The sequence below is a fragment of the Heliangelus exortis genome, chromosome 25 (assembly GCF_036169615.1).
Source record: "Heliangelus exortis chromosome 25, bHelExo1.hap1, whole genome shotgun sequence".
NCBI classification, from domain to species: Eukaryota; Metazoa; Chordata; class Aves; order Apodiformes; family Trochilidae; genus Heliangelus; species Heliangelus exortis.
Window position 1 is genome coordinate 681,781 of NC_092446.1, and position 23,487 is coordinate 705,267.

General features: G+C 54.8%; 1 protein-coding gene across 2 annotated transcripts; it reads left to right on the forward strand.

The window, feature by feature from the left end:
* The first annotated feature begins 235 nt into the window (after positions 1–235).
* On the forward strand, positions 236–14,687 carry SLC16A1 (solute carrier family 16 member 1). Of its 2 annotated transcripts, none has more exons than XM_071768773.1 (5): positions 236–325; positions 7,657–7,914; positions 10,917–11,060; positions 11,344–12,207; positions 12,496–14,687. In XM_071768773.1, the coding sequence occupies exons 2-5, from the start codon at positions 7,698–7,700 to the stop codon at positions 12,771–12,773; spliced, it is 1,503 nt and encodes a 500-aa protein (XP_071624874.1). In that variant the 5' UTR covers positions 236–325; positions 7,657–7,697; the 3' UTR covers positions 12,774–14,687. The 2 variants fall into 2 exon arrangements, with proteins under 2 accessions (XP_071624874.1, XP_071624875.1); XM_071768774.1 differs by lacking the exon at positions 236–325 and adding an exon at positions 360–493.
* Positions 14,688–23,487: the final 8,800 nt, after the last annotated feature.

Genomic DNA, 23,487 nt, shown 5'->3' on the forward strand with positions numbered 1-23,487 from the left:
CCGCGGAACGGCGTGGGCCCCTCGGGGATCGGGGGTCCGGAGCAGCGGGGACCAGGGGGTCCGGGGGGCTGGGGACGGGGCTGCTCTCCCCCCCTCTCCCCCGGCAGCGCGGTACGTGCCGGTGCGCACGGCTGGGCCCCGCCGGTCCCGGGGCGGTGTCGGGGGGTGCCGGGGCAGCGGGGGCGGTGCGCACGTGGCGGGGGGTGGGGAGTGGATGGGCGGTGCTCGGGGAGACCCCGCCCGCCCCCCCGCCCCCGCCCTGTCCCTCCGCCCTTATAGCGGCGGGGCGGGGACGGCGGCACTCGGCCGGCGGCGGCACGTGCAGGTAGGGCCTGGCGCCACAGCCGCCCACGCGGCGGGACCGAACCGGACCGGACCGGGGTGGACTGGGCGAGGGGGGGATGCAGGTCGGATTGGGTTCCTCACTGGGAGAGCTTCCCCGCGGCCTCCGCTCCCGGCCCGGCGGGAGGGGGGGTCCCGGGCACGTGGTGCGGTGGGTCTGGGGGCCACGGCCGGGGGTGGCGGGCGGGGAGCTCCGCGCTGTCGGGGTTGGCGGAGGGTTTGGCTGTGTCGGGGCGGCCTCTCCGACACCCCCAGCCCGGTGCGGTGGGCGGCTGGGGAGCGTGTTTGTAACCGCTCGGGGGGCGGAACATGAGCCCCCTGCCCGCAGCCGCTCCATGGCCTGGAGATAAGGGGGGGGAGGGTTACCCGATTCCCGGCCACCCCTCCCGGTGGCCTGCCTTAGGGTGCCGGCTGGCTTCAGGGCCGGGGCCACCCCGCAGGCAGACCCCGCCGGGCTTCTCGTGGCTCTGCCCCATCGGGCTCGTCCCCGATGCGGCCGGAGGGTCCTACGGGCTCGGAGCACCCCCGCTGCCCTCCTGGCCCGCACGGGAGGGTCTGGCCCCGTCGCGTTGCGCGTGTAGATAGCTCTGGAGCGCAGCGTACAGAGGTGATTACTCGCAGCCTCTGTCCCCCGATAAGGGAAGGGGAACTCGGGGAGGCGGTTCGGCTCTGCCGGAGCCGCGTGGTGGGTGTCCGGTGGGAGGGGGCGGCCTGGATGTGGAGCTGGAGCCCTCTGCCCCTGCCTGGGGACAGTATCGAGAGGCTGCTCCCCCTTCGGGTGCTCGCATCGGCACTCGGGTGTTGGAAGGTACTTGGGTGGGTGAGTTGGTGAAGTCTTTCCAGCATGGTGACCGGCTGCTGGGGTCAGCGTGTGCAGCCTGTAGGGTCTCAAGCCCCTAGCGTGGCTCGGGCCACAGGAGAGGCGCCTTCTAATGTGTTTTTTGCATCGCTCGGGGAGCAGGCAGCGGTGCACGTGTGCCGAGGTGAACTTCTCGGGGGCAGAAGTTGACCTGAGAAAAGAGGATGAGCTGGCGGATCAAAGGGAAATGGTGGATAACTTGTAGCAGCAGTCGGAGGGGGTGGGGGATTGTGTTCTTCTCTGCCACAGCAAATTGATGCTTAGTTCCTTCTGCCTCGCTCCCGACCTGTCCGGGGAGGTCTGGTACTTCCCGCAAGGGTTGCTTGGGATTTAAATTTCTTCTGTGAAGAAGTTTTTTAGTTTCATCAACAAGAAACCCGAAAGTTAATGGTGCTGGTTTTGTGAGCCTTAAGCCTTTTTGTGGTGCTCAGGCATCCTATTTTCATGCTAAGCGAGGTAATTTAGTGCTGGCTGATTCTCCTGGGTGTCTCTGCTCTGAGGCTTTTTGGCTCTGTCTACAAGGAGCAGGGCTGAGAAATGGGCCAAATGCAGGGAAAAGCTGGTGTGGGGTGGGGGCCTGGGCTCCAGGTGTGGAGGAGCCCCCGAAGCTCCTGTTCAGTGCCTTGGTGAGAAGGAGCTTCCTCGATCTCGGATTAATCGCTGCAGTGATAGATTTCATAATTACTAACAAGTGTTTTGCTAGTGCACCGCAAACCTCCCTACCCCAAAGTCTCCTGGTCCTGGCCCCACCCAGGAAGGTGTGAAGCATCCTCCCCTCCCGGTGGGTGGGTCTTGAAAAAGGTGTGAATGGCTTCATGTGCTTTCTGTTGGCTCTGATCCCACACAATTGGCCTGATATATCTAGCAGCTAAGGTGGAAAGTACACGGTAACTTGCTATTATGTTATATATTCTTTATGAGGAGTTGAAAAGTTGCACGTAGGCTAAGGGAGGAAAGTTGTATCCCATTAGGCACTAGTGCTGATCTCATTGTTGCACTTTTATAGCTTTTCCTACTTCCTTTTGTGGAATCAGCCTATAACAGTGACTGTAGAGAAAGTGGGAGCCTCTTGCCCGTGGTGTCTGTATGAGTCACTTTCAAATTTGCCCTTAAAGCTGCTGCAGTGAAGTTGTGCAGCAGCCAAAGAAAATTCATGTGGGACTGGAGAGAGAGTTCCTGAAGCCACAGTCACCTGAGTGCTCCGAATGTGTCCCACCTCCAGCCCTGCGGTGGCACGGCTGGGAGCACAGGCAGCCCCAGCTCTTGCTCTTGGGTAGGGGAGCAGTAGTTGTGTATTGAATGTAAGGGCTGTGACTTTGGGGTTTTAGCAGCCTCCTGCTGTCCTGCTCTGCCATGAAACCTGGAGTGGCCATCTCTGGCTGGTGATGCAGGTATCTAATGAAAGAATGCCGATGCTGTTCTGTGCAACATTTTTATCATTCTGAGGATTTCCCGGCGGGCACAGGGTGTCCCGGGAGCGTTCCAAAGCGCTACTGGTGTGCGGAGGATCTGCTCTGCTCCTGGCAGAGCACAGCTTGTGCTGAGGGTGGGACTGGGAAACCCTGCAGAGGGGTAGCATGAGCAAGTGCCTGTCCTTCTGTCTGGTTGGTTGTTCTCCCCCGGGGCTCCCCATCAACCATCCCCATGTCTTGCTGTACCAAGCTCCTCACAGCCGGCCGGGGGTCTGTCTGCTGGGGAGCCCGGCGGTGGGCGTGCGGGGAGGCTGCGGCTGCCGGCGGGGTGTGTGGGCTGCCCCGGGGCTCGGCAGGCCGGGGCTCGCTGGGGCTGGAGCAGGGCACCCAACGAGCCCCGTGGCGTCGGGCTGTCTGCGGGTTTGCTCCCCGGGCCGGCAGACCGGGGCACGTCGGAGGCTGCGCTGGGCGCCCCGGGACGCTCCTGGCAAAAACCTTCGGCTCGCCCGAGCAGATTACGGCCTTGAGCGAGGCCTGCCCCTGTTGCTGACCTCCCCTCACCCCCAGCGGGACCTCAATCGACCATTGTCTTGGTGCAGAGCCCTTGCGAGCGCTGGGCAGTCACGTAGGCCATGAGCCGCCAGGTTAAACCCGGCTGTGGACGATCGCTGGAATTACAGCACCATGCTTAATGCTATAAACCCGCTTAAAACTGGTGTCTCATTAGCTCATAACAATCTCTATTTCATGTCGCTGCTGGCCAGAAAACGGCGGAATTTGAAGCTACAGAGTTATTGGCTGGAGACAGTTTGTGATTGCCAGCACTTTGGTTGAGTTTTGGGGACCGGCAGGGATGCTTGGGGTCTGCTGGCTCCCCATGTGGATAGATGTCCCCCAGGCATGTTTTTGACCCTGTCCTGCCCCACTGCGTGTTGAGCACTGGAAGAGCCCGTTGCTGTGAACAGAGCCCCTCCTGTTGCTGGGGAGGGGTAGGTGTGTTTTGGGCTCTTATTTGGATATTTCATTGGGATAGGGCTCACAGGTTTGCTCACCAGGCTCCTGAGGAGCAGTTTTCCCCCACCGTGTCCTCCCTTTGGCCTTGGGGCCGGGTCAAGATAGGAGTCCCCCTCAGATCAAAGTCTGGTGTTGCTGGGAAGGAGCAACTGGAACTGGGTGTTCCTGTGTAAGAGTTTGGCCAAAGGCTGTGTCCATCTGAGACAGGCAGGAGGAACTCAAATGGCTGTTGTACAGCAGAAATGCCCCTGGGGCTCTTGCTGCTGTGGAGGTCCCACTCCAGGCATTCTCCTATCCTTTTCTGGAGCCAGGAGAGTGCTGGAGGAGCAGTGGTTGGGAGGGGAAGCAGTTGGCCAGCAATGGTGCTGGGATGAGCCACCTTGGACTTCACAGCTGCCAAGGAGGAACATGCTGAGGTGCTGGTGAACCTCTGCCAGCCTGTGTGGGTGGTGATGGGCTGCAGGGCTCCAGGATCTGCTTCCTGCCCTTCTGTAGCCTCTCTCACTGCCCTAGTCCCTGGGAAAGGTTTTGTAAGGTTCCAGGGCAGCACACGCTGGGTGAGCAGGAGAGCCTTGATCTGGAGGGATGTGCAGGGAGGGAGGTGGAGGTGTGTGGTGACAGGCATGGCCCCTGCGTAGGTGGGGGACCTCTTGCTTCCTCTGACCCTGAAAAACAGCGATGTGAGGGCACTTTCATAAAGGGTTTGCCCCAGAAATATTTTGTGGCATTTGCAGCGCTTTATAAATGTGAGCCTCTGTCTTTCCTCTCTGGAGTACTGCCAGTCTGGGGCTTTTAAAAGCACAGCAATTTGCTGCATTATGTAACTAAAAGTCTCAAAATCTTCCTGTTCCAGGCCCCTCTGGAGAAGGGATAAGATTGCTTGTGTGTGGAACTTAGGAGAGGGAAAGGGTTTCAGTCTTCTGCAGGATCTGGTTTGAGGTGATGCAGCCCAGTCCTCCTTGCCCAAGAAGCCTCAATCCCTGCCCTTCCCAGTGCTGAGCAGAAGGGGGTTGCTGTAGGCTACCCATTCCTGTGGGTTACTTGAGACGTTTACGGTGAGCAGATGTGATACTTGCAGTCATTACTTAGTCTCATCAGTTTTAATTACTGCAAATACAGTTATTTTATGTCCTAATAGGGCAAACCGTAGCTGGCTGCCTGGCAGCTTTGAATGCAATTTCCAAACACGTCTTACACGTTGCAGCTCTTCCAAAACAGAGCTGTAAATGTCATAACTGTGTTCAGGGTGGTGGTTGTTTTTTTTTTTTCTTTCCTTTTTGCATAGGGGAGGGAGGCTTTCCAATTGAGCTGTCTGCCTGGTGTGCTTTTTCCTCTCATTTGAAACTACTTCTTTGTGGAGGAAATCAGCAAGGAGCCTCAATGCTTTTGAAGGAAGAACTTTCTAAAAATGGTCTGTCTTAGGGATTTTCAATGAGTCAGGGAAAAATGTTGTGGCATGCAGAACTCGTGTAAACCCTCTGGCGTCAAGCTTTGGGAATCTTGCTTTATGGGCTCAAGTCTTGTTCAGTCCAAGGTTTTTTACTGTGCCTCAGCAATGCAAGAGAGGTCATGTCTGGCCTGCCTAAAGGTTGTTGCAGAGATGCCACCTGTGCACCAGCAGAAGGAGGAATGCTGTTCACAGGGAAAGAACAAATAGATGAACCAAGCTGCAGTAATTTCAGTGCAGTTGAGCTTCTCAGGAGTGGTGGGGAATTAAACATGTGTTTGTCTCAGGAGCAGAAGGGAAAGATCCCAAACATCTCATCATCACCCCCTAGCTTTTGCTTTGGATAGCTTTTATTGCCAGTAGTTTTAATTAGTGCTAAGAAGTAGACTTTATTCCTTGCTGGTAGTTTTCATTGCCAGCACCTGGGAGTATTTTTAAATGTTTCAGACAAATCGGGATATTGAGATGATGCTCTAAAGTTCACTGAACGCTATGAAATCTCAGTGTGACTCAAAGCAAGTGGAGGCTGGAAACTCCAACGTGTGGCCTGTGTGAAAAAGGGATGTTAAGCAAACACAGTGGCTCTTCAGAAATATCCTGGTGGGCTTCTCCCCATGCTGAGGGGACAGGTGAGCCTCTGCAGAGCCTGGAGTGTTCCTCCCCAGGCTGGTGTCTGGGGATGTGCTGGCTCCAGCTCTGCCTGCAGCTGGATCTGCTGGTGTGGGCTCTGCCTGGTGTTGGAGGGGTCACTTGGTGTTGCTGCTGTCCCCAGGTGTCCAGGAGAAGAAATTGGCTTTCCTGGCTCCTGGGCATAGTTCAGCTGTGGACGTGCCCAGGGCAAGTGTCTTGTAAATGATTTCTTTGTTGGAGCAGTGGGGTGGCTGGGATCTGCTCGTGGTAGTCATGTGTTTGACTGGCCAGGATGGAGGAAAATACCCCCCAAAAAATCGGTCTCTGTGGCAGGCTAAAGGAGCCTTAGCAGCTCACCAGACCTGGCTGGCAGTCCTCTGCCTCCTCTCCTCCCTTGTGGGTCTGAGGCATCACCTGAGCATCTCCGGGTGTCAGGTGGCTCTGGAGAACCCGGTGCAGTATCAGGTAACTTTGCTGCCTCCAGTGCCCACTGGGAGCTGGGGCTCCCCACGGTGGGGTCACCAGTGGGACACCTGGATCCATCCTGGCCTTGGATGTGTGTGGAGAGAGATGGAGTGAGAGAAGGCAAGGCGGGGGACCTGTGGGGCTGTGTGGCGAACGGAGGGCAGGAGGGGATGGGCCAGATGGGTGCTGGCATGTTAGCAGAGGTGGAGGAGATGGTAATCACTCTGAGCCTGAATGGATGTGTGCTAAAAATAGGAGGCTGCACCTCCCCGAGCCAGCACGCTGCTCTGGATTTGATGCTGTGCCTGATGTGACCCAGGGGAGCTCTGGAGAAAACTTTCCTGCTTGAAGCTGGGTTTGAAAACCAGAGCATCGGCAGAGAAGTGCAGAGTGAGGGGTGGGCTCTGCTGGAGAGGGTCACGGGGCTTTAGAAAGCCTCTTCTGAAGTCCAGGGGAGTTCTGGGGACTGCACCAATTCCTCTTGCTTTGCATATTGCAACCCATGTTTGTGAGCAGCTGCGTTTCCTCCTGGGATGCTTGTGCTGCTCTCTGCTGCCTGAATCAGCCTCATTTTCCGAGTAACCACAGCTCCAGGGTGGGATCCAGATCCAGCTGCATCACAGCTGCAGTGCAGGGAAGGGGTGAGCAGCCTGACCCTGCCTGTCCCCACATTGCTCCCAGTCAGCCTCTCTAAAGAGGTACTGCACACTTCAGCAAGCCTGGGTGATGTTTCCCCATTTATTTTGTTTTCTACTCTCTTCTGGTTTTAAGCTTTTAAGGTGAATTGTTTTTATGCTTGGATGTTTTTGTGAAACCTGCTGTTGCCCTTTCTGGCAGGGGAGGAGGCAGGAGGGTCTGGCTGCAGAGGAGTCCCTGGGCAGCTGTAGGAACCTTCCCCTGTCACCGCTCTGGCTAAGTTTAGCTGTTGCCTCTGACCTTTAGGGCTGGCCAGGCTGGGGCTGTGCTGTGACGCCTGCCTGTGCTTTATTTGTAGAAATGGAGATGTCCTGGCTCCTGTGTGGGGACATATTTCCCTTGGGGTGTCTGCATTTAGTAACCCAGGGGTGCTGTTCCTGCTCTGGGTGGCCTGGGGTGTCCCAAGATGTCCTGGTGTGCTGGGATTGTCCTGGAGGACCTGCAGTGGCTCTGCCCACTTCACTGCTGTGTCCTGGCTGCTGCTGGTGGGATTGCTGCCTGCACTCTTGGCTTGGGGCAGGGTATTGTCTTAAATTTGTTGCTCATAGATACCTGCTGGCCAGGTCCCCTAAAGGCCAGCTGCAGTGTGTGTGTTTTGGGGCGGCCTTATGAGGGCAGCATGCTGGTGAGCCATGAGGGCTCTCCCCTTGGATCAGCTCTCCCAGTGGTGGTCCAGGGCAGGGATGCTGTGCCAGCATTGCCAACAGGGCTGCAGCTGTGCCATTACACAACCAGGAGCAGGGATACAGCCATCTGTTTTCAGCTGATGAACAATACCTTGTTCTTTGCAGATCTCTGAACCCCAACTAAGCCACCGCCAACTCGGTTCAAGATGCCACCGGCCGTCGGGGGCCCTGTGGGATACACTCCTCCTGAAGGAGGATGGGGATGGGCTGTGGTCGTCGGAGCCTTCATCTCCATTGGGTTTTCCTATGCCTTCCCCAAATCCATCACCGTTTTCTTCAAGGAGATTGAGGTCATCTTCAACGCATCCAGCAGCAAAGTCTCATGGATCTCTTCCATCATGCTGGCTGTTATGTATGCAGGAGGTAAGTGGACCAGGGACACCAGGACACATGCTTGTGTCTCAGCACATGATGCGGCTCTTCTGCTGGGTCTGATTCACACCTTGGTGTTGAGAGAAGAACCAAAACTTTGTTGAAAGTTGGAATTCTCTCTTCATGTGAGAATAAAGCTTCCCTTAGCGAATTTTCTTGAAGGAGGTTGCTCAAAAAGTTCTACTTAGTGCCCAGAATGCAAAAACCAGGTTAATCTGTCCTCCTCTGCAAAGCTGTAAGTATAAAATCTTTCTGGGGAATTACGCCTTGTGTAATTCTGCCCTTGTCCTTGTTACAGTGTGCTGTGGACTCTGTGTCTGCTCCCAGCGCTCACCGAAGGCCGGGGGAGCTGCTGTGCCATGCGTAGGAGCCCTGCTCTTGGGGTCTCATTTTAGATAAGATGCTGATTTTTAACTCTTATCTAGTCCAGCAAGAAGTGGCTGTATGCAGGGATCTGTCCCCAGTTTCTGGTCAGCTGGGATGGCTCAGCTGTGCTCTGGCATGCACTGAGCCCCAGTGCCAAGCAGTGCCGTAGGCAGCTTGTTGCTGTTTGAGGATGACAGAGCGTAATGGAAGTGCAGAGACATGAGCAGAATAAAGCAAAACTACTTAAATTGAAGCAGTTCCCCTCCCCCATCCTTTAGAAGCTATGTTTTGGGTTTTCTTTTTCAATCCCCAGGCTGTGTGCTTTGTGCTGTTCTGCAGGCAGTGTCCTCCCCATGGGTTGATGTGCTCCCGACCTCTTCTGCCTGCCTGCACATGCAGCCTGGTGCTGGGGCTCTGGGCTGAAAGAAACTCTTATTGGGAGCCTGCTGCTGGCCACTTCAGAGGCAAATGGGAGCCTGTAGGGCTGCCGTGCCCGGCTGGCTGGGTGCCTGTGGCTGAGTGCCTGCGTCCTGCATTTGTGCATCGAAAGGAGCTGACGTCAGCACCCGGCTGAGCACGAGGCTTTCCTTGGGGGAACAGGCTCTGCTTTGTCCTCGCTCAGCTAGCGAAGCGACCGGCACATTTCCCTGCTCCGATGTTATAACAAGCTTGTAAACTGTGTAACTGCCTTAATGAGGCTCAATCTGGGCCATTCCTCCCAACAGCTCAGAGCTGGTCCCTCTGGGTGCCCCATGGGTGGCACTGCCTGGAGCTGCCTGGTCCTGGGGTTGTGTCCCTGTCCCCTTTCCTCTGTGCTGACACCAGCACCTCTCCTGCTGCTCTTGACCTGTTGCCATTAGGTCCCAGCACCTTGCCTGTCTGAACCACTTGCCCAAAGCAGGAGCAGGGATACTGGAGGTACCCTGGACCTGTGCAGATGCATCCTTGACTGGGAACATGCTGCTGCCCATCTCCATCCAGGCTCCTGCAGCCTGTGCCCAGACCCTTTGCAAGGTCTGAATTGTGCCAGAGTGGTCACAATGTGTATCCCATTCTCCCTGTTCCCTGGGCACCTTTCTGTGGGAACTCTGTGCTTGATTGGAGGCAAAATGTAGTTTGTGCTCTGGCAAAACATCCTGGGCTGATGGTATCATGCTGGGGCAGATCCTGGGCAGGGCTGGGGTGGTGGAGCAGTGTGTCCTGCAGCCACCCTGTGCTTTCATTGTCAGGGTATGAGGAGGGTGTTGTTAATCTCAAATGCCCCTTTCTCAGCTCTGCATGAGGTTTAGGGAGACCTCTAGTTCCATCATTAAACTTTTTTCACAGCATGAATAATCAAAATAGATCAGTTTCCATTTTCAGAGAAATACTTCATGTGGATCTACAGAATAGGGCTGAGAGCAATTTATTCTTTTTAATTAAATTTAAAAAAGAGGGCAATTGCTATCAGGGTTAGGAAACACAGTGCTGCCTGGCTGGCTTCCTGCTCCCTGCCCTTGGAGCTGCTGCTCTGTGCTGTATTTCCCGGAGGAGAGGCCACTGCTGCCTTTAGACTCTGTCCAGGGACATCCCATTTGCTGAGTTCAAGGTACAGCTTTTGCTGAGTGCTCTGCACAGAAGTGTGGGGCTTGGGGTGCTGTGGCAGCCCCTGGGACCTGGTGCTGCCTCTCAGGGGCCTGGGGATGTGGAGCTGCTGGCACAGGGGAGGCACCGACTCTGCTGTGGGGAATGGGATGCTGCGGGCTGAGGGTGGCCTCTGCACTAGCAGGGCTTATAACCTTCTCCAGGCTTTGTTTAAACTGGGCAGAAAGGTCAAGTAGCGTCTGAGGACCCATGAATAACATGTTGACAACCTTGCTATCTGTTAATGGCAAAGCTAGGTCTGTTAATATTCAATAGATGTTCATTCAGTTTATTTAAATGCATTTTAGTATCTGTAGAGCATGCTTTGGAGTATCTAATCACTGTTTGCTTTGGATTAGAGCTCCTGATAGTGAAGTACTTTAAAAGAAGGGTCTGTAGAGCCATTGGGCTCTTCCTACTCTAGGGGTAGCAGTGAAAACAGAAGCACCCTGGCCTCCCACAGGTGGCACAGTCCTGCTCCTCTGCAAGCCTTTGGGGACCTTCACCTGTGCCTTTTGGAGCTGTTCCTCACAGCTTTGTGTCCTTCAAAAACCTCTCTCTGGTGATGGGTGCTGCTCTACACTTGTTTTGCAGCCAAGCCCCAGCTCACTGTGTGGGGTTGGTGGCTTTGCCCTGTCCCAGCTCCTGTCCCTGGGGTGTCTTGTGCCCTGGCAGCTCCCGGCTTAGCCCACAGGAGGCTTGGAGGAGTCCCCGTGTTTCTGCAGCCACACGCAGCCTCTGGTGCTTGGCAGAAGCTGCAGTGTGCTGGCACTGGCTGGGGCCTCACTTCTCCAGCTGGGGTCCTGCCTGTGCTCTAACCAAACATCACTCTTATCTCTGTCTGTCTCTGAACCTCCTGTCCTTTCCCTGCTTCTCTTGCTGGGTGAAATGTCACTGTGCCAAAGCTGGGAGCCTGTGACAAACCTTCTGCGTGCTTGTGTGCATCTGCTTTGTCTCTAGTGCAAGATAACTGATATCTGGCCATATCTCCTTGGACTTCCTAGGTCCCATCAGCAGCATCCTGGTGAACAAGTATGGCAGCAGGCCCATCATGATTGCTGGTGGCTGCCTCTCTGGCTGCGGGCTGATCGCTGCCTCTTTCTGCAACACGGTGGAGGAGCTCTACTTCTGCGTGGGGGTGGTAGGAGGTAAGTGACACCTCTGCCCTTACAGGACTGCCACTGGGGCAGGTCCTCTCCTGAGGTGCTGAGAGGAGCAACTATTAGGAGTTATTATCAGGGAATGTCATTGAGTTTGCATAAATCCTGGTGCTCCCAAATTCCTGCCTGTGTCCTGGAGCATCCTCCCAGGTCAGCAGTGGGGCCTGGGGGCTGCTCATGCAGTTAACACAGCTGGAAGGGAGCTGTGAAACCCCCAGCCTTGGTTGTGGGGTGGCTGAGCCCTGAGCTCCTTCTCTGTCCTCTCCTTCAGGCCTTGGACTCGCCTTCAACTTGAATCCAGCCTTGACCATGATTGGCAAATACTTCTTCAAGAAGCGTCCCCTGGCCAACGGGCTGGCCATGGCTGGCAGCCCCGTCTTCCTCTCTACCTTGGCACCTGTCAACCAGCTCTTCTTTGGCATATTTGGCTGGCGTGGCAGCTTCCTCATCCTCGGTGGTCTCCTGCTGAACTGCTGCGTTGCTGGATCCCTGATGCGGCCCATAGGCCCCAAGCCTGATCAGCTGAAGAAGGAGGCTGCTAAGGAGGTGCTGCAGGAAGCTGGGAAGGCAGTGAAAAAGGATGATGGTGACACCAGCACAGACCTCATCGGTGGGAAGACCAAGAAAGAGAAGACCACGTTTTTCCAGACCATCAACAAGTTCTTGGACCTGTCCCTGTTCACACACAGGGGCTTCCTGCTCTATCTGTCAGGCAACGTGATCATGTTCTTTGGGCTGTTCACTCCCTTGGTCTTTCTCAGCAATTACGCAAAGAGCAAGAAGATTGCTAGTGAATCTGCAGCCTTCCTGCTCTCCATCCTGGCCTTCGTAGACATGGTGGCCAGACCTTCCATGGGACTTGTAGCAAACACCAAGTGGATCAGACCCAGAGTGCAGTATTTCTTCGCCATCTCTGTGGTTTACAACGGCGTGTGCCACCTCCTGGCCCCCATGTCCACCACCTATGCTGGCTTCTGCATTTATGCTGGCTTCTTTGGCTTTGCCTTCGGCTGGCTGAGCTCAGTCCTCTTTGAGACCCTGATGGACCTGGTGGGAGCCCAGCGGTTCTCCAGTGCTGTTGGGCTGGTGACCATTGTGGAATGCTGCCCTGTGCTGCTGGGACCCCCTCTGCTAGGTAGGCTCTGCCATGCCTGATGTGTTCTGCCCAGCCTCACGGGGTGGTGGAGGCTCTCCCTGACCCATGAGCAGCCCTTGGCACAGAGCAGGGGTGAGGGAGATGAGCACCAGCCCTGAGGCTGCTTCAGCATCTGAGGGGTGGCTGAGGAAGTGGGGGCTGAGCCCCTGGCACAGAGCAGTGGGGAGCAGGGGCTGGGAGCTGAGGGTGATGGGGTTGGGAATATCTCCACAACCTGGAGCAGTTCCTGGGGGTACCTCACTAAGCTGTTCCCTCTCTGTCCTGCAGGGAAGCTCAATGACATGTATGGTGACTACAAGTACACGTACTGGGCCTGTGGGGTCATCCTCATCATCTCTGGGATCTACCTCTTCATCGGGATGGGCATCAACTACCGCCTGGTGGCAAAGGAGCAGAAGGCGGAGGAGAAGGCAAGGAAGGAAGGGAAGGAGGAGGAGACCAACATCGACGAGGCCGAGAAACAGAAAGAGGCAAACAATGACGTGGCCCCCTCGCCTCAGAAGAGTGCGGAGGATGGTGTCAAAGAGGAGGAGAGCCACATGTGAGGGACGGGTCTGAATCCCGGAGTGTCGGGGAAGCGCCGCTGCCCTGGCGCGGTGGCCGGGGCTGTGCTCCGCCGGTGCTGGGCGGCCGTGAGAAGTGTTTAAACCAGGTCTTCATTTTTAACCAGGCTCTGAATTGTCTTTCCATCTGTGTTCAACAAAGGTAACAGGACTACACACACACACACACAGTATCCTCGTGTGTTTGGGGGCAGGGGGTGCTTTTATAGTCTGGCTTTTTAACAGTAACATGAATGTACTAATACGTGCCTTACAGTCTTCATATCTAGCTGAGTCTGGACAAGCCTTAACTCAACTGTGCTTTAGCTCTGTATTCTGCTTGGGGTGGGGATGTGCGTGTGTATCTGTGTGTTTGGGGGAGTTTTGTTGTTAAAAAGCCATAAAAAGCAGGATGCTGGATTTGTTGAAGCACAATGGGCTTCAGGGCTGGCCCCAGATGAATACTGCTTCAGACGCTTCTTACCGCTGGCCCTCCATGGAGGGGAGATCTGGGCACGGGGCAGGGTGGTCCTCAGCCCCCATGCAAGGTGCCTCCTGGCTCTGTAGGTGGTCTTTAGGTATTTTTTGAAAACACTTTAGCTACTGTAGTTTTTTAAAAATTCCTCTTTTGTAGTTGTGCTCTCATGGGATATTGGGGTTGGAGAAGGATTGGCTGCTCTTTGGGGTGGGGAGCATCACTGAGCCCTTGGTGGGGAGGGCTGGGGTCCCCCCAGACTCTGCCCTGGCAGTGCCCCTTCCCAACCCTCTTCTGGGTGATGTGAAAACGGTGTGGAGGCAGCAGGGGCTTGGCTGGCTGTGCTGGGTTGGGGTGCCAGCCTTGGTCCCCTCTTGGGGTGGGTTTCCACCAGAGCATCCCTGTGCTGGTCAGTCTCACCCAGATGGGTGTATGGGTGCCTGACCCTGGGCAGGGTGGTGGGGTGGGTGGAGATGGTACATCCCTGAGACAGGCCTGCTTTTGCTCTTGTATCTCTTAGAGAAACCTTTTACTTGCTTCTGTTCAACTGAGATCTTCAGGCGGTGGGTGCCTAATCACTCACATCTAGGACATGTAAGGGGGAGGAAGGAATTTGTATGTATTTATTTTTTATTTTTTAGTGCTGGAAAATATCCCAATGTACGTGGAGCAGGTTAAAGGCTCTCAAGTTCTAGAAAATGTTGATCAGAAATCATGTAAGAGGCTGAGGTTTTTGGATTATTTTTTTTCAAATAAACTTGGGGTTTTTTTACAATTTACCTATCAAATGTTCAACTTCTTTCATAGAAGCGTTTTTTTTTTTTTTTCCTGGAAGTTTATTTTGGGTCAGTTTTGGGGGAGAAATGGGTGGGACTGTGGCAAAGCCTGGGTCTCCACCTGCCACTTCTGCTGAGTGAGTGGAAGCTGCTCCCCACTGAGGCTTCTCCCCTTCCCAGCCTCTTCCTCAGCTGCCAGAGGAGGCTTTTTGGGGTGTGGGTTGCCCACAGCCAAGTCTCCCCATACACTCAGTTTTTAGAGACATCTCTCTTCCCCTGCCCCTCTTTAGAGAACTCCTGTGAAAGCCTTGAGATCCCTCTTTGTTGCGAGGGGGATGGACACAGGCTTAAATGTCTGTCTGACCCTTCCTGTCCGTCTGTCTGTCTGTGTCTCCCTCTGACAGCTGAGTGGGGCCACTGCTGTCCTCCTTCTGCTGTGGGGGGCACTTTGGGCTTTATTTTGGTCCAAGTGTCACAGAAAGCAGGCCAGGGTGTTTTCATACTGTGGAGTAACTTTATAAAGCCAACAGAGTATTTTGTACAAAAGGATTTTGTTGTACAGTGCTGAGCTGTGATACTGTAAAGCCAAGTAACTGTTTTCATAAATGGTGTGTCTGTAGCTGCAGCAATGGGTTCACCTCGCAATAAATCAACCCTGAGGAGCTCCCTCTGGCCTTGTCCCTCTTTTTGTAGGTCTGGATGAGCTGCCTGGGCTCCCTGTCCTCTGCAAGAAGAAACCCCCAGACCCTGCTCTGCAGTGCCCATCCCTGAGCAAGGGGTCTGGGGTCTGCCCTGGGGTGTCACAGTGGGTGACATGGGTGTCACCGTGGCCAGGGCTGCCTGGAAGGGGTTCTGGTGGCTGGGGCAGGGTGCCAGCCCCTCTTCTAAGGAAAAATGTTGAAATAATTTCTTGCTGCTGGGACTTGGCTAGCTGGGAACACTTCTGTAGTAAATCCTGGCTTGTTTTCTTGGTGTGGCTTCCTTGCCCTGTCCCCTGTTCTGCCTGTCAGCCCTGCCCTGGCTCCTTGTCCTGTCTGGGACCTCCCATGGAGGGGGAAGAAAAGGGTGTGTGGGATCAGGAGGAGGAACCTGCCCTTGCCTGGTGTGGTTGCCCTGATCACAGGGGCTGTGGCAGGGCTGTCACCACAGCAGGACCCGGACTCTGCCCCGGGCAGCCTGGTCAGCTCTGTCCCTTACAGCTCAGCCATGGTCCCTGGCCAGCTCTGTCCCTCAGGGCTCAGCCATGCTGTACTGGGTCACCTCGGTTCTGCTCCTGCAGCACTCGGGTGCTCGACCTCTGGAGTCCCTCAGGAGCTAAAATAATCCATGGGGCACTGTGACTGGTGGCAGCCCTGGCTTTTGCCGTGGTGGTGGGTGCTCAGAGCAGCCCTTGGTGCCTTCAGGAGATTGCTGGCGTCAGGGAGGAACCTGGGGGGCTGTGTGACCCTGCTGAGACCCCCTCCTCTTCAGGGGACGCCAGAAGGGTGCTGGGGAGGTGGTGCTGGTGGCAGTGTCAGCCCTGCCGAGGGCAGCACAGCAAACCCAGCCCATGAATTATTGCAGATTTCCTCTGCCAGGTCCCCTTCCTTCCTCCCGGGAGGAGCACAATAAAATTCTCTTCATAGCGGGCAGAATTGAGGAAATAGTTGAGTGCTAATTCCCGTGCAGTTTGTTTTCCCAAACATCTGAGGTTGCTGGCCAGAGCAGTGCTGGGGGGGCTCAGGCCCTGGGGAGCAGGCAGTGGCTCCAGCCAGGAGCCCGTGCCAGCTGCTGGAGTGGTGGCACTGCTGGGCTGCCCTTCCTCTGCCCCTCTGATTCTGGGGGGTTTGAGGGATGTCCCTGGGTGACCCTCAATGGATGCAGGGGCCAGCGAGCTGCTGTGTCTGCCCTGGCACCTCCTCCAACCCCTCTCCTACCCCAGGGGCTGCCCAAGTGCACCCCAGCCCCTCAGGAGCCTGATTCCCCTTTCTGTGGGGCAGGACACCTCTGCCATGGTGACTGCAGCCCCACGAGGGGCCATGGTGGGCAGGGGGAGGGAAACCCCCCAGCAGCCCTCAGGCACAGTGCCTCCAGGCTCCCAAAATGCCATAATCCTCCCTACAATGTGCACAATCCCCTTGCCAGGCCACAGAGCTCATTCATGTGACAAGCATGAGGAGGGGATCTGGGTCCTTGCCCAGCTCCTGCTCTGCCTGGGGAATTTATTCAAGTTTTTTTGGAGATTTGGGTTCTGCTGAGTGTGCAGCTCCAGCCAAGCAGTCAGGGCTGCTCTGCAAACAATTGCTGCTGTTCCCAGCCACTGGTGATGGCTGAGCTGTGCTGAGGGCAGCATAGACAGGACAGGAGATCTGGGAAGGGCCAGGTTGTCCCATAGCCTGTGCTGCCCAGCTGGGTGTGGGGAAGGCTGCAGGTGCCCTGGCTGGGACAGGGAGAGGTGACAGGGTGACCAGTGCCAGCTGCCACCTTCTCACTGCAGGTGGGTGTGTGGGAATGACCACAGCCCACACCTTTGCTCCCACGGAGGTTTTGGGGTGGCTGTGGCTGCAGGGACACTTCCTCAGGCATCACCCCATCCTGAGGAGCAGGAGGGAACCCCCAGGAGAGCTCATGGTCCATGCAGACAGCCCCAGCTGTGCTCAGCCTTCACTGAGCTCTGCAGGGAAAAGGAACAGCCCCATAATGTATGAGCAAAGCAGCATTGTGGGAGACAGATAATCAATTGCTACAAGATGATCATAAATTATTTTCACTGCATGTTACAATTTGTTAATGAGAGCCCTTGGCTGGTGTCAGGGAGCCCTGAGTGGGGAGGTGAGGGATGCTGGTTGGCTGCAGGGCACAACACACCCTGGGTGGCTCCCGTGGGGATGGGCTGTGCTCACTGCAAACACTGCCAAGGACAATCCCTGCTGCACTTTGTCCAGGTTTTTTCCCCGGGTGGACCTGAGATCTTTGCTCTACCTCATGCAAATTTTGTCTCTCAGGTATAGCCTGGGAGAACAACCCCGAAGTCTGGGCACAGGGTGCTGCCTGGGCAGGGGCTGGCAGGCTGCAGCTGGGGTGTGTGCAGGGCGGCTCTGGGCCGGCAAGGCAAAGGAGGGTTTTGAGCAAAAAGCAGGCTGGAGGCACAGGGCAAGCAGGCTGGTCCTGTCTGTGCTGCATGCCCTGACTGTGCACAGTGGGGAGAAGCTGCACTGGCCCCAAGATGGGCCCAGACATGTCCTGGCACCCCAGGCTTTCTGCAGTGCTGGCTGATGGCTGCCACGAGGTGCCTTGGCCCTCTGTGCCCACAGCCACGCTCTGGTGTGTGGTGGGGGGAGCCCACCCTGGATGCCACGAGGCCAGCTTCCCCGGGCATGTGGGGATGGGATGATTTATCCCACTGTAAATCACCAGAGCCTCCCGGGGCCACAGTGCATCCCCTGCTCATCCCTCCCGGGCTGTCAGCATCTCAACAGTGGCTGTTATTGCCATGCTGCCCCGTGACATTGCTCTGTGGCTTGCTAAGAATTTAATTATTGCTGTTAATCATGAGAAGGGGCTGTGCCTTGTAGAGCCAGTCAAGATTTATAACCAGAGTGGATGGTCACTGTTAGAATTAGGGTTGGGGCTGAGCATTGGTGACATGCACTGGGGATGGCTCCAGGCTTGGCTGCCACAGGACCACTGTCTGCCATGGTCCCAGCAGGAGCCCCTGCTCCTCCAGGAGCTCTGAGCCAGGCATGCTGCCAGCCCTGCTGCCCGTGTGATGGATGCTTCATGGTGCTGAGAGTTGCCCATTTCAGGACACGGCCCTGGTGACTGAGAAACAAATACTTGTGTGAGAAGTGGGGAAGTGTCAGTGCTGCAGCTAGCAGGACCCATGCCCATGTGTGGTGGGCAGGGGGGGTGATAGGGACCATCTATGGGTGGCTCTATCAAACCCAGAATGGAGGGATGGGGCTCCAAGGGCAGCGCTGGGGCAGCCACTGCTCTGTGCAGGGCCAGCTGGGCTCCTGCACCCTGAGTCCGTACCCTAGGGTGGGTGGGTGGGCACCAGCTCCAGGAAGGGAAAACCTGTCCCCAGATCACTGCAGGGAGCTGACCCTGTGGGAGCTGCTGTGAGACATGCAGGCAGGAGCAGGGTGCTGGTGTGAGGGTGCAGGCAGGAGCAGGGTGCTGGTGTGAGGGTGCAGGCAGGAGCAGGGTGCTGGCAGGACGCTGTGGTCACTTCCAGGCTGCAGAGCCCGGTGCCGGATCCAGTGCCATGAGCACCCTCTCGTGGCAATGTCCCCCCACGGCCCCGCTCCCCCCGCAGCACCCACACCCGTGTCCTGTGTCCCACGGGCCAGCAGCAGCCCGGGGGGGTGCAGGCAGGGTTCTGATGTATTTTCCCTGCCTGCCTGCACTTGTAACTCCAGGCTTGAGAGCTGGGAGCGATTGCACAGGGAAAAGATTAACCCTGAGTACATCAAAACAGTATGATCCTGGCCATGATTAACAAAGTATTAATTAGTTACGTACCTACAGAAAAAAAAGAGAGAGAAAAAAAAAGATGGCTAATTACCTTCTATGGAAAATTGGGAAAAGACAGAAAACGAACCATGTTTAAAACTTAATTAGAGGCCACATGTTGTGCATGACAATGAGCCTGTTTTGTGAACATAATTGTTTGCAATTACAGATAGTATCTTGTTTTCATCTCCTCCCCATGCAGCACCCCTCTTCCAGCAGTCCTAGTCCCCCACCTCCCTTCCACCCTGTCCCTCTCTGCCCATGTGGGGTGGCTGAGCCGTGGGGAGCAGAGCGATGTCCTGGCAGCTCCTCGGGCTGTGCCCACACCTGGGTGCTGAGCCCGAGCCCCTTGCTCACCCCTCCACTGCTCCCCTCTCTTTGATGTCTGTCTCAGGAGCTCCCACAGACAATGAAATGGTAAAGCTAACCAGGCTTTGAACTGCAATAAACCGTGTGAAGATGGAATCAATTCTGCAGTCGGATGACTCAATAATGAAGAGTCGAGTCAAGACACACTGCGGTGTGTCACATCTCAGATATCTTCATTCCTTTTATCTGCATGGAGGGAGCAGATTTACCCAGCGTTCAGCTGAGACTGCAGCAAACAGGCTGGTGATTAAACCCTTCCTAGAGACATCCTGGAGGTTAATCCCTTGATTCACTCATCCCACCGGGACTGGAGCAGAAGCTGCTGGGGGAGAACTGGGTCCTGCACGGACAGCGGGAACTGAGACAGGCAGACACCCCCCGGCTGAGGGCCCAGCTCTGCCCGGCCCCTGCCTGCAGCTCAGTGCCTGTGGCTGGGTGGCCAGAAGAACTTCTGCTGCCACATCAGGTCAGCCCCAAGCTTAGGCACTGGCTGAGAACTGAGTCAGGGCATCATGTCCTGACACAAATCCAGCCTAGTTAGTGCTGACTGGGGAGGGGGTCCCTGGATGGTGCTTGGGCTGCTTGTCCCCCACTGCGCAGAGGAGCTCCCCACACCCCCGGGGTAAGAGGTGACAGTAACAAGGACACAAGTGCCCCCTGACATTGCTTCTTGAGGACATCGCCACGTTCGTGGCAGTCACCAGTTCCCGCAGCGGCCACCCGAGTTTCTCCCAGCGGGGGATGGCCGTGAGCTGCTGGGGTGGGTGGGAGCCAGGGGCCCCGCAGCTCCCCCTCTGTCCCCGCATCCCCGCTCCCCCGAACTCTCCCACCCCCTCCTCTTCCCGGGGGTCCTTCCCCGCGCAGCCACAAGAGGGCACTGCGGGGCTGGCGACAGCGGCTGCGGGGGCGCAGCCGGGGGTGGCCCCGGACCCAGGGGAGGTCTCAGCATCGGGACCTCGGACCCAGGCACCCAGAGAGCAGGGACACCCACACAGCAGGGACACCCAGAGAGCAGGGACACCCACAGAACAGGGCACCCCCAGAGCAGGGTCACCCCCAGAGCAGGACCAGCGGTACTGGGCAGCCCCTGGTCACCTCCTGTCACAGCCACCAGCACTGGGAGGAGCAGGGGTGCTCAGGTGAAACACCTGCCTGCTGGAACGGAGTGCTCATGGCTCACTCACATGGTTTGCTGCTGTGAGAGGCAATGGACAGCTTATCTTTAATCAGGGCATTTGAAAAAACAAAAAAAACCCAACACCAAAACAGTTTAAAAGACAACCAAAAAGCAGGGAACATGAGTAAGAGCACTCTCAGCACGTCTCAATAGAACAAGAAGGATTAATGCACAGTATGGTCAAATAAAGAAGAGTTGCTTTCCATGGCTTGGGAGGGACAAGAGTGGAAGAATGAAATCCAGGCATGGGAGAGAATTAAACCTCAGAGGAGCAGAGAGCAAGGGCTGCTCTGAGCATCTCAGTGAAAAGACCTTTACCTACAAGGCTGAGGGGAAAACCCACAGGATTCAACATGTCTGTGTCTGCAGACCTTCCTGGGATCCTGGGGTGAGTGCCCTGTGCCACAGGATGAGGATGGTGGTGCTGAGCCTGGCCCTGATGCTGGTGAGAATTAAAACTTCACCAGGGCAGGAACTGCAGCTGCTGCCATGGGAGGACCCGGGCACACAGCTCGCGTTGCTTGGATCATGCAGGGTTACCTAATTTACAGGATTTATGACCTCCAGTGCTTCCCATGTTTTCTCTATCCTCTCCTATTAATCAATAAGCCATTATCATAACCCTTAAGAAATGATGTATAGGTTGTATCTTCAGTTTCCACCTTGGAAACAGTCCCTGCCTGCATCACAGCTTGTTCCAGAGCCTCTGGGCTGTGAGGATGAACAGAGAGTGGGTGTCAGCTCAGAGAGAAGGGACAGCACAGCCCCTGCCTGGCCCTGAAGCCATCCTGCACCCCACTGTCCCTGCAGGGCAGGGGGCAAAGCACCAGTAGCTCCAGTCCTGGCAGCCACCAGGCTACTGGTCTGTACAAAGACATTTTCCTGGTGCTGCAGTAAGAGAACAGCAATGAGCTTGCCACGTCATCAGCTGCAGAGTGTGTTATCTCCAGAATTAATATGCAATCGGCCAGGGGCATGGATTATTATAGAAAAATTATGCAACTAAGTAGGTTGTTAACAAGTTGATTTAAAATTCATAAATGGTGGTGGGGGGAAAGATAACAGGGCAGAGAACGGCAGGCTCAAATTAATTTAAACTGTTTGATGAGGAATCAGTGATGTAGGGAATGAGATCAGGAGGAGGATTAAAGTGAGTTCATATTTAAAATCAATTTGAAAGGGTGCCAGAAACCTCTCCATTCAGCCTCGGTCATTGTGAGACCTCATCACTCCTTTCATTAGTTCCAAACTCTTTGGCTGTAATTAGCAGGCCCCAGGTGGACCCTGAACTCCTTCCTGTGTCTGCAGAAGGTGCTCACAAAAATCTCCCTTTCTCCCCCCCTTGATTAGTTCAGGACCAGAGCAGCCTTGACCCTGGAGCCTGCTCCCAGGGAATGCCCAGGCACAGTGGTGTCTGCAGAGAGGCTCTGGGGAGGGGAGGAAGGGATGGAGAAGAAAGAGCTGCCAAAGGGGATGGAGAAAGAGCCCAGGTATGGTTTTGTGATGTGCAGAGAAACCAGTGGTGCCTGCAGGTTCTCCACTATCATCACACACACTTCCACAATCAATTTACATAAATCAGGCACCCAGTAACTGGAGCACACCCAGGGACTCCTGTCCTGGCTCAGGACTCAGGCAGAGCTGGCTGAAGAAAGCTGCCATCCCTTGTCTTCTGACTAGTCCTTACTGAGAAAGAATCTTTTGCATTTTTTTTTTAAAGTAATTTGCTAGATCAACATCACTTCCATTTGTTTCCATGGCTGTCACCCTGTCCAGCCCCAGAGTGCCTGCAGCTGCTGCTCGAGTGCCAGTCAGGTGAAGTGCAGGGCACTAGTTTTTAAATAATGGGAAAAGTTGTAAGGAAATGGTGTCAGTATTTAAATCTAATCGGTTTATGCAGGGCTCAAACTCCCAAAGTAGCCATTTTTTAGTAACAGCAGTGGTTTTGTGGGTTTAAATACGAGACCGAAGAACTGTTCCATATTTTAGGCAATCAACAGAGTACTATACTTTTTCAAAAGGTAATTTAAAATGTAAATCCATATAGCTGTTCATTATGCACTAGCTGTCTCAAATAAAGGCCTGCTTCCAAACCAGTTCCAAACAGGGAGGCATAAATAAGACCCAATTAAAAATATTCCAGCTTTGTTTTTACTCCTGGTTTCTTGTCAGTTTAGCAAACAATGGAGCTTACAACCATTCATCATTTGGGCTCCATTTGTGCTGCTGACTCATTTACCTCTGGAGCAGACAGCCCTGCAATACTTTCATTGTGTGTTTAACTTCACAAATAATTTATCAAACACAACACCCAATTAAACTGCCCTTCTGTATCCATTAGCCATCATATTGATCTTCTTTTCTGCTGCCTTTACTGCTAGCTGTGGGCCTCAGGTTTGTTTATTAGGATAAACATTATTTATGGAATCTCCCTGAAATCCTGCTGGTCAGCCTGAGCTGAGAGTCCTCTGGGGTTGCTCCTGTCCCTGGCTGTAAGGGACATTCCCCTCCCTGGGAGGAAACCCCAGCTGCTGGTGATGGCTGTGCTGCCAAAAGGGCCAGAGGACGTGCAGAAAATCAGATGTTTCATCCAGCAGGCACACCCAGATTTCACTGCAGAGCTGGTGGAGCCGGGGCTGGGAGCTCCTGGTGCAAGGGGGGAACGTGGGACGTGCCCACACCTGGGATGGGTGATGGGGCCTCTCCAGTGCCTCTGAAATGACTCAGGATCTCAAACATTCAGCAAAGCTGCAGAGCAAGGGAGTAGCTGGATGGGGGTTACCTTAGTGCAGGGTTAAATGGCTAAAATGGGAATTAATTGGCTTGCCCTGGGCTACACAAGGCATTAAGGAGGGGCTTGAGATTAGAAGCCAGGTGTCCTCCATCCCTCTCTGCCCTAATCAGCAGATAAGGCACCTTCTTTAGTCTTTCTTTGTAGCCATGAATCTCAGTTTAATTAGCTTTATCTCCATAGACCTGCTTTATCTCTTTCCCTGCTGTACTCCTGGGCTGTTTGGACTCTTGGCACAGACCATCCTCCTCAGCCCCACGATAGGCAGGCAAGAAGTGAATTTACCCTTTGGGCTAAGGAAAATCCTTCCTAATTCACTGGCACTCCAAAGCATTTTGTCTCTACTCCCTGCAGATTCCTTCTGAGTAGGAAGAGTTTCCATCAGAGTTGGGAAGTTTGAAATCCTGAGCAATTTCATGGCTACTTGGAAATAACACATTAAGGGAAAAATCCCATACTGTGCCAAATTATTTCGGAGTGTTGGGTCGATAGCAAAGATAATTAGATATTAAGAGTTATTCTAAGTTGTTGCCTGAATTGTATTAAAAAAAAATTCTGCAGTGAAAAAATTCTAAGTGGAAAATGCTGCTTAGACTTTTTTGTATCCACAAAGCCACTGTAATTCTTCCCATCCT

Bases quoted from the DNA above. Each gene is read 5' to 3' on its own strand.
- SLC16A1 (XM_071768773.1), top strand. From the start codon at position 7,698: ATGCCACCGGCCGTCGGGGGCCCTGTGGGATACACTCCTCCTGAAGGA. The intron at 7,915-10,916 runs GTAAGTGGACCA...TGGACTTCCTAG, and splicing joins GGCTGTTATGTATGCAGGAG to GTCCCATCAGCAGCATCCTG. The intron at 12,208-12,495 runs GTAGGCTCTGCC...TCTGTCCTGCAG, and splicing joins GCTGGGACCCCCTCTGCTAG to GGAAGCTCAATGACATGTAT.